Source organism: Microtus oregoni, unplaced genomic scaffold (genome assembly GCF_018167655.1).
Source record: "Microtus oregoni isolate MIOR12 unplaced genomic scaffold, Mior012 000033F_ref0000390, whole genome shotgun sequence".
NCBI lineage: Eukaryota > Metazoa > Chordata > Mammalia > Rodentia > Cricetidae > Microtus > Microtus oregoni.
This window is the reverse complement of record NW_024543092.1, coordinates 18,088,199-18,103,715: the sequence shown is the minus strand read 5'-3', so window position 1 is coordinate 18,103,715 and position 15,517 is coordinate 18,088,199. Positions and strand designations below refer to the sequence as shown.

The 15,517-nt window shown below is 48.7% G+C and overlaps 1 protein-coding gene across 1 annotated transcript in view; it reads right to left on the bottom strand.

Moving 5' to 3' along the window:
• Positions 1-15,517, bottom strand: part of Igf2r (insulin like growth factor 2 receptor) — a 94,362-nt gene that overhangs the window by 48,112 nt on the left and 30,733 nt on the right. The window contains exons 5-11 of the mRNA XM_041680038.1: positions 14,043-14,175; positions 11,853-11,982; positions 10,317-10,422; positions 6,077-6,239; positions 5,765-5,927; positions 4,869-4,972; positions 1,041-1,205 (exon numbers count right to left, since the gene is read on the bottom strand). Coding sequence (XP_041535972.1) covers positions 1,041-1,205; positions 4,869-4,972; positions 5,765-5,927; positions 6,077-6,239; positions 10,317-10,422; positions 11,853-11,982; positions 14,043-14,175 — 964 coding nt within the window. The remainder of the gene's footprint in view (positions 1-1,040; positions 1,206-4,868; positions 4,973-5,764; positions 5,928-6,076; positions 6,240-10,316; positions 10,423-11,852; positions 11,983-14,042; positions 14,176-15,517) is intronic.

Sequence of the window (15,517 nt, the reverse complement as noted above, 5' to 3'; positions counted from 1 at the left end):
CTGAAGCCCACATTGCTGAGCTACACAAGTCGTAACAGGGTTCTATTCAGAAATCAGAGCTCTTTCCACATTGCAGAAACCCACCCTTTCATTAGCACATATACCTGGGATTCACCACGCCTTCCTGAAGCTATTTTAACTTTTATAGAAATTTCCTGTGTTCCTACAGCTTCCAGGATGCTTAACTACTAAACCATGAAGATGACTTCCTTACTCCTGAAGCAATTAGCTAACACAGATCATTTACTCTGGACCCTGAATTCCTCCAACAGTGCTTTCACACAGATGGGACTCCAAAGAGGATGGGGCAGGCAGCTATAGCTGGTACTGGTGCAAGTTAATTCTATCTTAGGAGATGCAAGGCTCCTACCAACCTACTCCAGAAACCCCCTAGGAGGGTCGGGTATTTCTGGGCATAAGCTCTCATCTACCTCACCTACTTTCAGCAAGAAGCCACCCATGAAGGCAGTTGACACGGGAGGCTTCAGCAGTTTTCAGTCACCTCGCACCTTCCCAGTGCCTACCACCTAGCAAACGTACACCAGTCTCTATGATGAACACCTTCATACTGACATACACTGTGGGGCACACCACCATCCATGCTGGACAATCCTCCCCGATCTAGAGACCAGGGACATGCTAATCCCTTTTCAGTGGGAGCAAAGAGACAGTCATACAAAAGGGCAGAACACGGGCTGTAGACATGATGGAGCACCAGCTCCACCAATCCCCTCAGTCCCTTGTTAAATGCAATCACTGCCCTAAAAGGCTGCTGGAGAAAACTGTCTCAAAGCATACAGCACAAGGCCTGGCATGGCTGGTCCCTGAAGTTCCAAGTGAACTGGTAAGGTGAGCCAAGACAACTCAACTACAAAAAGTGGGGCTTAGATGCCAGTAGTCTACGTCTTAATTCGGTGTTCCTTATAGTTTGTGCTACTGCTAGAAGAAAAAGGGGTCTATGACAGCTGGCAATTAAAAATGTTCCCCCAAACCATTGGGATCAAATATCTTGTGGTCCCCAAAAAGGAAAGCAATACTACCTGAGTGGCGAGCCAACACAGACAGGTCATAACGGTTCTTGCCATCGGTCGCCCCGCAGAGGAGATCTTCCTTCTCTTTGACACAGGCATACTTAGTGTCCCACGTGAAGAAGTAGGTGCAGTCCACCTCACCTGTGAACACAGGCTCTCCTCTTCCATCTTTACCTGCACATGCAATGCCACAGGAGAACGTTCGATTCAGTGACATGACCCAAACCCAGGGGCTTCTCAAGAGCCAGGGAAGAAGCAGAAATGAGGACCAATGCCAGCTGTCTGGCCAGTTGTCCAGAGACTAGAATGTGACAGTCCACGCCGCCGCCCTGTCTTATAGCGGAGCGGTAGGGACTCTCCAAGCTTTACGGAACACTGTTCAGTCTCTCAATGAGGAGACGGGAGGAGAACTATTAAGCACAGGGAAGGTAGCGTGGCTCCAGGCGGCAGTCATGCTGTGAAGGAGGAAAGTGGAAAGACCAGAGCCCCAGGTCCAAGAGTACAGGATAAGGATGAGCAAGACCTGAGGTTCCCCCAACACCCGCACCATGGAGGCAAATGGAGGCAAATGCATGGAGATCCTGCGCAGTTACTTCAGATAAAGCATGGCAGGGTCTCACATGACCACAAAGTTAGGGGTACCTCTCAGTGCTGTTGGCACCCACGCTTGCAAACTGTCAGGATACGTGTCAGGAAGGTCACACTAGAGTCAACACCACCTCTCCTCCACCCACAGAGGCCCCATCCATTGCACAGAACAGCAGGGCTCTTCTCTTCCTGGGCCTGAGACAGGGCAAAGCACTGGCCCTTCCTCTGGAAACCCTAGCCCTTGGCCGTTCCCAGCTGGTGGGCCACTGGGACAAAGCTGCCCTTTTTTTCCCTTGGTGGTTTCACAGTCCCAGCTGGCTGCACCTCCCACATGTCTGCCTGCATCCTTAAGGTGTGGTGCATGGGCATAGTCACGTTTTAAGGAAAAGGGAAATTAGGTTTTATAGCCAAAAAGCAAATGAGTTCTCAGGTGTGATTTCTAAAAGAAAAGCATTCATCAATTCACTAGGATTGAAAGATCAAAAGTTTACCTATCCCATATTAATCTAAGCACTAATACATTAAAGCAAAAACAAATCTGAAAAACATTAATGATTGTTATAGAACAGCGGTTCTCAGCCTTCCCAATGATGCAATCCTTTAATACAGTTCCGCATGTTGTAGTGACCTCCAACCATAAAATTGGTTCATTGCTACTTCATAATTGTAATTTTGCTACTGTTATAAATCTCGATGTAGCCGGGCGGTGGTGGTGCGCACCTTTAGTCCCAGCACTCGGGAGGCAGAGACAGGCGGATCTCTGTGAGTGAGGCCAGCCTGGTCTACAAGTGCTAGTTCCAGGACAGGCTCCAAAACTACAGAGAAACCCTGTCTCAAAAAACCAAAAAAGAAAAAAAGAAAGAAAAACAAATCACAATGTAAATATCTGATATGCAACCCCTATTGGGGTCATGACCCATGGGTTGAGAACCACCGTTATAGAGGCAGCTACATAAAATTTCATAGTAATATTCTTCCATACTGAAAACTTTTGTAATAAAAAGAAAACATGAGGGGGCTGGAGAGATGGCTCAGAGGTTAAGAGCATTGCCTGCTCTTCCAAAGGTCCTGAGTTCAATTCCCAGCAGCCACATGGTGGCTCACAACCACCTATAATGAGATCTGGTGCCCTCTTCTGGCATGCAGGCAGGCATGGAAGGAATGTTGTATACATAATAAATATTTTTTAAAAAAAAGAGTAAAAAAAAAAAGAAAGAAAACATGAAAAAGAAAAGGGTTTTGGCAATGAATTCCAATCTACATGGTCAAGACCTCAGCAAGGAGTCCAGGACCCCACCTTCCCAGCATCCCACAGGGAGAGCAGCCTGGGCAGGTGAGCAGGACTACAGGAGGACCTGAGCAGAAAGAGACCAGAGGAGCTGGCACCAGCCTGGTGGCTGCTGGCTGAGGACAGAGAAGCAACAACAGGCTTCGTGGGCAAGGGAAGGAACAGGAGCAAGTTGCCTAAGGTCCATTCCAGTGAGTATGGAGAGAATAGATATGGATATGGGGAAGAACCTAACAGCCACGGCATTTGTCCTACTCAGCCAGAGGCACATCTGTCATGATTCTGCCCCAGAGGCCTCACAGCCTGCGAGAGACAAATACACCATGCAGACAGAGCTTATGTGAGGAGTTTGTTGAGATAAAGGGAGTGTGGGGGTACGGGACAGAGATCTGCTTGCCTCTTCAGAAGAAGAGCAGGAAGAAAGCTGGCATGGGTGGAGCTTGTCTCTTAAAGGGACCTTTTGCACCTGTGTACAGACTATGAAGAGACCTAGCAGCTATAGGACCCTGGGATGGCCAGAGTATTGCCTGAGTGCATCCTGCCAGGTGACAGGGGTCAACATATTCCTGAATCCGAACAACATCACAGCCCTACTGAGGTTCCTCGTGACGCCATCCTATATGACATGTGTCAGCCTCTCTGCAACCCATGACCTCCAGCAGACTTCCCACGCTCCTATTCGGCCTGTCTAGGCAAGCAGACACAGGTCTAATCATAGCTCTCCAGTCCATGCCTTTGAGGGCCCCACGTCCTGGGCCCCACAGCCATTCAGGCACCAAGCTCACTATCCCCATCCTGCAAACTCTCCTCTGGCCGCCTGTCCTTGGCTGTCCCAGAACCAGCTATATACTCCTGCTATACAGCCCTACTGACCTGGAGGACCTGGAGCCTCCTTGGGTAAGGGCAGATAACAACTTGCTCTATAGATAGTGGGTCAACTCTAGCAGTTTTCCCAATACTCAGACACAAAACCCCTTAGCTCTACTTTTAGTCTGCAGACTCCCTGAGAGCCATATGCCACCCTCAGGCCCCTGTGGAGAGAGCCTTAGCAAACGGGCATGGAAACATGCAAGCACTGTGAGTGATAAGAGGCCACTGAAAGACTCCAGTGTAAGAAGAGGGCCCCAGTGAGGCACAGCCCTCAGGGCCCTTTGCTTAGAAACCAGCAGAGTTATGAGAACCTAACTCCAGGCATCTTGGTTGCTCCCAGATCCTACTGTGAATCAGGCAGGAACCACCCAGGACTGAGCAGAGAGACAGAAACAAACACCCTCAAGGAGCAGCCACCCATGAGACTGGAAACCAGGCCCAGTCTCAGGATGAGAGCCTATTGAGGAAGAAACAGCCAGGGGTGCCTGGGGCAGAGCCAGAGGCGCTTGAACACGACAGTTCTCTAATGACGGAACTTTATTGACTGTCTCCAGGTGCCAGGAATGTCTGAAATCAGGCCCTGAAGAGCAGGCAGCAATCCAGTGACTCAGGGATCCCTCTAGTCACTCAAAGGGAGCCATGCCTACAGCTGGGACTTGCCCAGCGGCATCCCAAGATTCCCAGATTCAAACTCTACCAATCTAGCACTCTGTAAAAATTCTTATGACATGATAGAAGTGGCACACACTTGAAGCTGTTGAATGAGGCTACCTCTGCTGGGCCTGCTCTGCTGAGTGTGCCTGCAGCAGAATTCAAGACACAGACTCTTTCCAGCAAGCCCAGCACTGGGCAGATTCCCAAAACAAACATGGAGAGCAGAGGAAGATGGAAACAGGATGTATGTATGCATCCTGGAGAGGAGCGGGGGCAGGGAGGATAGTGCTGCGACAGAAAAACCTGGGGACTGGAGGTGGCCAGGCCCAAAGGCAGCCAACTCACCCCCCTGTTCAGCACCCTCCTTCCAAGACAAGACCCGTGTGCACATGCAAGCCCTTAACACAAAGCGGGGTAGGCAGGGCCCACGCACTCACCTGCGGTTTTGTTGCACTCAAAGTTGATGACGCTCATTCGCTGGAAGCCAGAGCTGCACTCATCACCTCCAGAATAGATCAAGGTGAGGTCTCCATCTGAGTACCTAGATTGTCGTGAACACAGTGCTTTACAGAACCAAGGAATTCAAGGTTTCAAAAACTGCTTTGTTAAGCCTTTTGCACACCACCCACAAATCCCTCCTGACATAAAACAGCAGGCTCTCCAGCCAGCTGGGCAAGCGTCCCGTGGAAATGAGTTCCGAATGTTCAGGCTGTCAGCCTCTTGCCGTAGAGTACTAAGGGACCAGAGAGAGGGAGGCCACTTTGCTGGCAGCAGCAGACTGCTCTTGCTGTCACTCGGGGACTTTACTCAACATGAATAATGCCCACAAACCAAACAGCCCCACTAGCAACTTCCAAAGGTACCACACCTCTACCAGATCTGGTGTAAGACTCAATTCAAAAACTGCCTCTTCTTACTGCTTTCGGGAAGCCAAATGCCAAGTTAAAGTCCTAAGAATTATGTCAAGTGAGGTTTTTAGCTATTTAAATCTAGTATATAATGCTAATGGTATTTCAAGTCCTCAAATTGCCAGAGGAAATTAAAAAGGAAAAAAAAGACTTATCAAAAACATAAATTTCAAAAACAATAGCCATATAAAGTGTTAGCTACCTAAATTCCCTCCGATGCGTTTACAAAGCAATAGTTCTAACAGATGTGCTCTTATCAGAGTCAGGAAGCTGCCCAACTGCACAGGAACAAATGGCAACTTGCCCAAGTAGCACAGGAAAGCATGTTAGGCTCTGACTTTCTTGTGCTGGGGGTAAAGGGAAGAGGAAGAGGGAGCTAGAGTCATGGCCTAAAAGGACATACAATGCACTTGACAATCACCCACCGGAGGGTCTGGTTCTGGTGTCTTCCTGCTATTTTGACTTGGGTGGAATCCATCTTCTTCTCTTGACAAACAGCAGCCTCTTTGTTATTACAGAGTCGGCCCTTTGTCCCACAGACATTTATATAAAATGTATACTCTCTTCCATCAGAAACATAGGAAGGCCCTAGAGGAAGGACCAACAAGAAGAGAGTGTTTACTGGCACCTGTCAGAAAGCATGGTATTTCTTCTAAGCACACCGAAGCCCATCTCTCCCTCTTCCAGCCAGGCTCCTCCAGTGAAGCACAGGACAGAACAGAGGACCCCACACATACCGGCATGCTGGGCCAAGGGACTGAGGTCAATGGTGATGTCATGCTGCTCACTGCTTAGGGAGCACGTTTCACTCTCCAAGTAATCTCTGTGGCAGGCATATTCGGTGATCCACTCAACCTCATAGCGACAGTTGGACTTGGCCGTGAGTTTGGGAATGGTGCCCTATAGGGAGCAATCAGAGAGTCTTAGATGCAATGCATTTACACACCTCCCATGTTCTGGGAAAGTCCAAACACAGGCTGCTAGAACTTTTTGTTTTTCTGTTCCTTATCCCTGGCACATTCTGGTTGTCTAATTCTATTACTCTTACCAAAACTCAGGTGTGTGTGCAGGTGCACTCACCTGTGTGTGCATTGGGAGGCCACAGGTCAACTTCAGATGTCTTCATGTACCACTTTCCACCCTGTTTTTTGTGACGGTTTTGCAGGAAGAATATCAGATGAGCCCGGAGAGTGCGGCTCTGCTGGATTGGCTGGTCAATGAGACCCAGGGACCTGCCTGTCTCCTAACACACCCAGCACTGAGGTCAAAGAAACGGGTATTTGGGGTTCAAACTAAGATCGTCATGCATAGAAAGCCCTCTGCTCTCTGGGCCACCTCAGCATAATCTACAACTTGTTTTTAACCTTTTCTCTCCATTTGACCTGTCACTGTGAGTGACACCCAAGCCATAGTTAGCAAATCCACTCTGAACCTCATCACTGAGGAATCGGTGCACCCTGGTAAGCATTATGGGTGGCTCCACACCCTGGAGCTGAGGGAACACTGTCATGCAAGAGCACCACCATCTGCTGCCCTCAAACTTCTCAGAGCCAGTTTGCACACCTGTTGTGCCAGCCCTTGAAAGGTTAAAGCAGGAGCACTGTAGGTTTAAGATCCGCCTGAGCTGACCTACAAAGCAAGACCTCTCAAAAGAACAAATATGGGTTGGAAAACAGCTCAGTCAGTAAAGTGTTTGCTGTCCAAGCATGAAGACCCACGCCAAATGCCCAGACCCACGTAACAAGCCATGCACAACAGCACACACTCTGTAATCACAAGGCTGGGGAGGAAGCAGCCCTGAGCTCAGTGGTTGGCTAACCTGGGCCAATCTAGCAAGTCTCAGGTCCCAGTGAAATGCTTTCTCAAAATAATAGGGTAGACAGCTCCTACGGAACAACACCCAGGGTCCTCTAGCCACCACACACAACTATGCACATCACATGCGTGCGCGCGCACACACACACACACACACACACACACACACACCTCAAGGTGTAATGTACACCTAAATAAAAAGTTCTTCTAGGGCAGGTGGGATGGCTCAGCAGGTCCCTGTTGCTAAGCTTGGCAGCTGACCTGAGTGCCATCTCTAGGACACACATGGTGGAAGAGAACCAAGCATATGACCCTTACACACACATGTGCAATTACACAAATGTAATTTTAAAAATTCTTTTAAGAAGCTGCTCTGGATGAAGCTAGGTTTCCCCAGCTGGAGCAAATGTGCTCTGCCATCTTGTGCTTTGAGCTTTGATGGGAACCACGGAGGATGCTAGCAGGTTCCCAGCTCATGAGTCACACCTCCTTGGTACCCCCAGAGGAACTGGTCGTGGCACCAGAAGAACGATGCTGCTCTGGGCACCTTAACCCCTCAGAGCTTTCTGCACACCTGCTGGAGGCCAGTCCCAGTGCACACATGGTTCACAAGCTGCAGCACTGCAGCCACAAGCCTCCTCTGCTTGACTAAAATTTGGTGCTCCTTCCCAGCATTAGGCTCCGTACAACCTGCCTCGGGGCTGCAGAGCTGAGTGCTCAGAGTCAGCACCAGAGACCTACACACTACGCAGCTCCGTTCATATGAACTATCCAAAAAGAGCAAATCCTCAGCCACAAAGCAGACTCACGCGGTGTGCACGCTGTGAGGAGGAAGGGAAAATAAGTGACTACTAACAAGCAAAAGCAAAAGCACCCTGGAGCGTGGGGCAGGGTCAAGATTAGACTGTGGGAAAGGATACACAAAGCAAAAATGCTAGGACTGTCGAATTGTATAACAAAACAGGTGAATTTTACAGTCCATAAATTCAGTGAACTTTTAAAAAGAACATAACAAGGCGAATATTTATTAGATACTAGCTGCCAAAGCACTCAACAAGCCAACAAAATGCATAAGCAAACTTCTCAAGGACAACACAGTACACATTCTGTCCAAGCAACAGCTTGAAGAAGAAACAAACAGCACCAAGAAAAGCCTTGGATCTCGGAGTGTGAAGGAGGCAGGAAGACTTCTGGTAGTCAGTCATTCTGGGGAAAGCCAATTCTCTCCATACACAGAACAGATAAAATGGGAGTCCATCAGCACTGATCCCTAGAGCATCCACCAGGATTGAGATTCTATGTCTACAGGCACACTGCACAGGCACATGACTTCCTCTCCATACACTCAGAACACCAAGAAGGCATCCACTAAGCTAATAGCAGTAAGAAACTAGATGGAGTGCTTGATGGCAAGCTGAACCTCGACTGGTTTGTATCCCTCCAACCCCCACACATGGACCAGACAGGCAGTGACTGACCTAAAACCAGAGCAAGCTCCATATTTGTTCAGCAATAGAATTCACTCTTCTTATTTCTACTACAAAAGGGAAGCCCTTCCTTTTCTCACTCAAGTGGCAGGCCAATGTGGACAGGCACCTGTGGAGACGACTCGAAGGACTCATGACATTGAGGTCAAAATAAAGATAAAATGGAGGCCCTCCTGCTCCCTGTCCTGAAATCAGGATGTGCTGACAGCAACACACTGGGATCAGGTGACCCCTATCAATCAGGAGCAGAGGCCAAAAGGTCTGCAAAGACAAGAAATCCTCAGCAGGGTCATACAAACCCAGGCTCCAAGAGGCTCAGCAGACGCTGGTCACCTCCAATGGACCTCAGCACACAAGAGCCATGCACACACTAGCAACAAGAGACCCTTCAGGTGACCACAACTTGCTGATAGCCTGGCTCTGTATTGAACGTCCCACGCCACGCTGACCTGACTAAGCACACCTGTGGCTGCCTTCAAGGAACACCTGTAGTGGAGCTAGCAGCCACTCACCGTCCTTCCCACCAGTGGGTGTGGACGTGGGGGTCTGCTGGGCACTGGGCCTTCAGACTGGTAACCTCCTTGGTGCCACCACCTCTACCAACTGTCCACGAATGAACTCTGCCTCTGGATATCGGTGTCATCATGTAGAGCGAAACTGTTAGGTTGTTAGGTTTATTTCATGGGAACTGTTTCCCTCTTTTATTATGTATGAACAACAAACTATTCATTCAAAAAAGATACCTGACCACCTGCCTCTCTCCAAGATTTAAAAGCAGCTCTGCAGTAAAAATAGCTGCTGGCATGTCCAAGGCCCTGGTTTTCAACCCCAGCAACCAAGAAGTAAATAAATAAAATGAAAATTAAACACAGCCAACAGACAGAGTAATAAATCTGTCTAGGACTGTGAGTGAGAGAGATGGCAGGCAGGAGACAAAACGGGAGGGGGGGGGACACAAAAGTGACTTCCTCCCTACAAGAATCCCAGGCTTCAGGGGTGGGAAGGTAACTCAGTATGTAAAGTTACTGCCATGTAATTTTGATCTCCAGAACCTACTTTTTAAAAAGCCAGACACTGTGGTGCATACCTGTAATCCCAGCACTGGGGAGGTGCAGACAGGTAGATCCCTGAGGCTTACTGACCAGATCAGCAAGCATAACCTGGCTGTGGGAACCTGAGAAATGACATGCTAGGTTCTCTGGCCTCCAGATTTATCTACACCACACACAAACTAAACTCATACACAGAAACACCCACTGAAAGAAGAAAAGAAGTCTCAGGATTCAGATTAGTTGAAGCTTTTCAACTATTTGCTGAACACATACACACATGCACATTTACCCATAAACTACTCGCCTCATCCAGGTGACAACAAACACTACTCCACGCCTTCCCAGTTGGTGTGACGAGAGAAGGGCGTGAGGGATGCACACTTGCACCCCAGCACTTGGGAAGCTGAGGAACCACAAGAAGACCCTACCTCTAAACTAGCCCACAAGGACGAGCAAACTGGGCAGCCCAGGGAGCCCGCGCTCATAGAAGCAGTCTCCCCACTGAAAGTCCCAGATCCCTTTAGTCCACCACCCTTGCATGTCTCAAACACAGACACACGATCATTTGGGCCAGTCTCCCTGAGGATCACATCTTTAAAGTTACTTAGAGACAAGTCACTCACCTCTCTCCGCTCAGATGGGCACACAAATGTTATCGTCACTGCAGGGCTGTGACCATTACAGAAGTCTGGCTTTTCACCCTCTTCCTTCACATAAGTCAGAACAAGCCTGCAGAAGCCATGTGGAGAAACTCTATTACAGAAGGGCAGATCACATTCAAACAGATGCATTGCCCTGGGCAGTCAGCACATTTGAGGACTGGACTAGCAGAGGGAAATAATAAAACAGTCACATTTCCATTTTAAAAAGCATCAAAGTGTAAGCTTCAGAGATCTCCCTGTTGAAAGTCAGACCAACATGACAGTCAGTGAGCACATACAAATCCTGAAGGAAGTTTCTCCATAAAGAACACTTCTGTGAAAACCTAAGAAAACAGATCAACGTAGCTGGGGAGGCCTAACAATTTTCTGCACAAGGTCACATGATCTTCCCCTGACATCCAACTGCAAACCAAAGTGCTGTATGTCAACCTGTCAATCTGTGGCTGGTCAAGATGGCAGGCACAGCAGTCACAGACTAGGGCTGCTATACCCAAAGCCCAACCAAAGTCCCTGCTAGGAAGTGCTCAAACCAGTCAGCAGGCTCCTGCCTCAGCTGTGGGACATGCCCTTATCTCCCACGCACCAGCGCACAGTGCTGGCAATAGACATGTCACGCTCTGCATGGTACCCTCCATTCCCTGAGCCCTCAGTCAGTCACCAACCTGCCGCTCTGAACTATCCCTCCCAACTCCAAATGCTGCAGCCCTAACAACATGCTTCATCAGTTGACTACCAGACCCCGGGGATGTTAAAGAAGCAAACAAACAGGACCCTCATGCAACAGTTCCGTTGTTGAGAGGATATGAGGCCACGGAAAACTCCCAGCCTTTTCCAGTTCAGGCCCTGCTGTATGCTGAGGGCCACCAGCAAACTGCCTCACGTACTTCTCCAAAAGAAAGGTCAAGGCTAACGCGACAAGTGATACAAAATGAAAAACATGAGCAGGGTTAAGGACCCCAAACTACTTTGAAGCCGGGAGGTGGTGGCGCACGCCTTTAATCCGATCACTCAGTGGGCAGAGGCAGGAGGATCTCTGTGAGTTAGAGGACAGTCTGGTCTACAAGAGCTAGTTCCAGGACACGCTCCAAAGCTACAGAGAAACCCAGTCTCAAGAAATCAAAAATTAAAAAGAAAAAAAAAAAAGCCTGTGACACTGTACCCAGCTCATAAACCAAGTTCCTCTGAGCTGCACAGCAAGACTGTCTCACAGAGCCAAATGAATGTTACCTAATAAAATAAGCTTGAGACAGGCCAGAGAACCTGCTGGAAATGGGATGTGCCTCCCTAGCTCCTAGAAGTCAAATTTGTTCCTGTCCTCCTCTTTTACCAGTATTAACTGTACAGACCAATGGGTCTCACAATGGCATCTTCACACGGATCATGCCAGCACCCCCAATACCAAGCTTCCATTCCCTTCTCTTCTCCATCAGTCCTCCTAAAAGGCAGACTCTCTTGCTGAGGACCTAAAATAAGCCACCCAGGTGGCTACAGACTGACCTGTCCTTGCTCACCAGCTTCAGTCCCTCCTTCGGCCGGCCAACGTCAAACGCCTGGTCTCCCTTCAGCAGACAGGCGGCAGTGCCAGCAGGACAGGCTCTCAGCTGCGAGCTTGGATCCCGAAGGGAGTCTGCAAAACAGCACAGATGACTTAAGGCAGAGCAAGTGACAAAAGCAGAATTCATGTGAATCCTTACGTCCAGGTCTCTAAACAAACAAACGAGTTTTCACAACCCACCCATTACATTCTGAGAGTCTGCCTGAACCAATCAACTTTCCACCTAGCGTGTGGGCGAAGAAATACCAGGTACCAGTCTGCCTGGCACATAAGGGCGCCCAGGTGACAGACATTCCTTTGTCACCTGTGGTTACAAATGTTCACATCTGCGCTAAGTCTAACTCTAGCATTGTCCCTTTAAGTTTGAGATGCTAGAAAATTGGGTGTTATAGGGACAAGTTAAAAGACTCTCCCTATCTCTCAGCGCCCTCGCTCCCCACTAGTCCTTGGATCATACTGTGTTTACTCCTCCACCAGGTACTTCCTCCTCCCAGCCCTAAGCTCCAAGACAGCAGAAACTTTAGGATGATAAGGCTATGATGGAACCTCTAAAGCAGCCAAGCCACAGAAAGTTTTAAACAGCACTATACATGGAAGGAACCTGCAGCACCTCCCCAGGACCTCAACAACCACCGTAATCACAGTGAAAGGACACCCTGCCGCCTGCCGGCTCTCCAAGCCCCACTGGAGTCAAAACAGCTGCTTATTTCCACACACAGCAACTGCCATGAGGGGCTACCACTTCAGAGCCTTCACGGCAGGCAGACTGCTGGTACCCATGGGCAAGAAAAGACAAGTCATTAAATAATAGTCACAGGTCTAATGTAGACATGTGCCCTTAGGGACCCTCAAAGTTAGTATGGGATAACTTCCTAGGGCTCAAGAAGGAGCAGCGGAAAACACGAGACCACCTTTAAAGACCATAAAGGATAATTTCTCCCAAAACTACCAGAAAATTGGAAAGAAAAACTGAAGTATTTATTGAATTAAAGCAATATTCAAAGGTTTGTTTTTAAGGAACACAACTTTGTTTTCCAAATGGAATTTAAGAACTAGAAATTTCGCCCGGCAGTGGTGGCGCACGCCTTTAATCCCAGCACTTGGGAGGCAGAGGCAGGTGGATCTCTGTGAGTTTGAGGCCAGACTGATCTACAAGAGCTAGTTCCAGTACAGGCTCCAAAGTCACAGAGAAACCCTATCTCAAAGAAACAAAAAAAGAACGAGAAAGTTCAATGTTTTCCAGATTGAAACATCACAGTGTTGCAGAAGTTTAGGATCAAACTGAAGTTATTGTAACCTCACACGAAAAGCCTGACGTCACCTCTGGTCACTAGCAGTCCTGGGTAGGGTCTAAATATTATTTTAGACAGCTAATTAGAATACACAGGTAAGATGAATGTGCTTGTACTCAATATAAAGAACTGACATACCTACCACCCACTAAGTGTCGTGTAGTACTGAACTGGTATTTTTTCCCCAAAATTTTTCTAAGACCAATATCGCATATATATTAAGAAAGAAACATAAGGAAAACAGAAAACTATGGCCTCCTATTTCTTTCCTTTTTAAATTTTCTTACTTGTCAGTACAGTTTCTTTCTGGCACAATTGCAGTTAGCAGAGCAGAAAGAGCAGTCCTGGTCTACAGGGCTCCAGTGCTGAGCCCATGAGGAAAGCACAAGAACTGGGGCGCATAGCAAGTAATAAATAAATACGCAGTAAAACTAGACGGCCCTTTTGAGATAAAGGCCTTCATTTACAGCCTCTGGTTATCAGGAAAAGATATGCTGGCCTCTCACAGTTCTCCAAAGAAAACCAGAGTCATTCCCACCCCAGCACACATGACAGCCACACTCTCAAAGCCTTCTCATTCCTCGTCCCTTTGACCCAGCCTCCAATCCAAAGCCTCGGGGCTTGGGTAAACACAGCAAACTGAAACAAACCTCACCATGGAGCCCCAAATCCCAAAGTATCTGGCAGAGAAAACCTTCAGCAGAAGCAATTGCTTGAGCAGAAGTTGCAGGGTTGGAGGAGGGAAGGATCAGATTTGCTGAGGGAGAGAACGCAGTTCTCCAGAGAGAACTAATGGGCAAGTGACGACCACTTCCCACCCTGCTCCCGTAAAAGACTTACCTATGTCTCGACACACGTTGATGAACAGAGATGTGTCAGGATCAGAATCGTCTACCAGGTAGCCACCACTCAACTTGATCAGTGGGTTTAAATCATGCTTCTTTAACTTCTCATCAAATGCATAGCATGGCACCTAGGGAAGCAGAGGACAGTGAGCCAGCCTTCCTTTACCCCACAGCTTGGGGCCGGCAGACCACAAACTTGGGATGGACACCACACAACCATGATTTCTATCCCTTAGGTGCAAAACAAACATGGTTCTGTCAGGTGTGGTGGCACGCACTCAGGAGGCAGAGGCAGGAAGAACTCTGTGAGTTTGAGGCAAACCTGGCCTACATAGCAAGTTCCCGGGCCAGCCAGGACTACATAGTTAAGACCTTGTCTCAAAAAAACAGTTCAGTCTTCTAGAGCATCTCTAAGGCCTTTGCCCCTTCTTAGGCTGCACATCCCTAACCACCTCCTCTCACCTCCCATCACCATGGTTCACCAGGCCTGGACCACGTCCTGCAGTATGCAACAAGATCCGCCTCCTTACCAGTGACTTTCCTTACAGCTATCTTCTCTTCTCTGCACCTCAAGAGAAAAGTCCCTGAGCCGCCCTGTCCTTTGTCTCTTCTTCCTAGCACTGTTATATCTGGAGCCTGCCCCTCACCCACCAGAGCCACACCTGCCAGGTGAGTTTGCCTCTTGCCAGATCTGAAGCTCATTTCTTAGGTCTGTGATAGAGAATGACCACAGCCTGAGGCCCTTCACTCCCCTTTCCCTTAGATTCCTGTCCAGAGGAAACTATTTCCTTCTGCCCTGGCTGCATCCTCACCATCTTCTGATTCTAAATCCAGAGGTGGTTCGAGTAGGGAGGCTGAGTGGGTAAAGGTGCTTAGCACACACACACGCCTGGCTGGAGACTATATTTAATTCCCAGAAGCCACCGAAAAGTGAAAGGTGAGAACCAGCTCCACAAAGTGTCCTCTCAGATCTCCCCAAGTGCAACCCACACATACCATGCACATGCAATAGGCAACATTTAAAACAATCACAAACACAGAGGTGCTCCCAAATAGGCGCCTGGCCCCCCTCCCCAGTGCCGGCTCAACCTTGCTGCCATGTGAATGGCTCAGACACCTGTCAGATGATCCAGATCTGAAGGATCTGCTGCTCTCACCACCACCACCCGGCACAGAAACCACTTCAAAATATTCACGTGAGCATACGGTTTCCCAACAGCAGCAGTCCTCCACCTCAGACAATTGGGGATGGGGTGGGGGGAGATCAGCAAGTAGCCTGGGGTCAAAACCATGACATCTGGCTGCGGCCAAGTTCCTTCATATCCCATATCCAAGTACTAGCTAGTTACGTCAGTTGATTCTCCGAGTCAGCCCCTGATGTCCTACTTTCTGTCACCTCCACCATGACCACCCTTGTCCAAACTACCAGAATCCAACAGTCTCTAACAGGCTCCCCAATTGCAGCTTTGA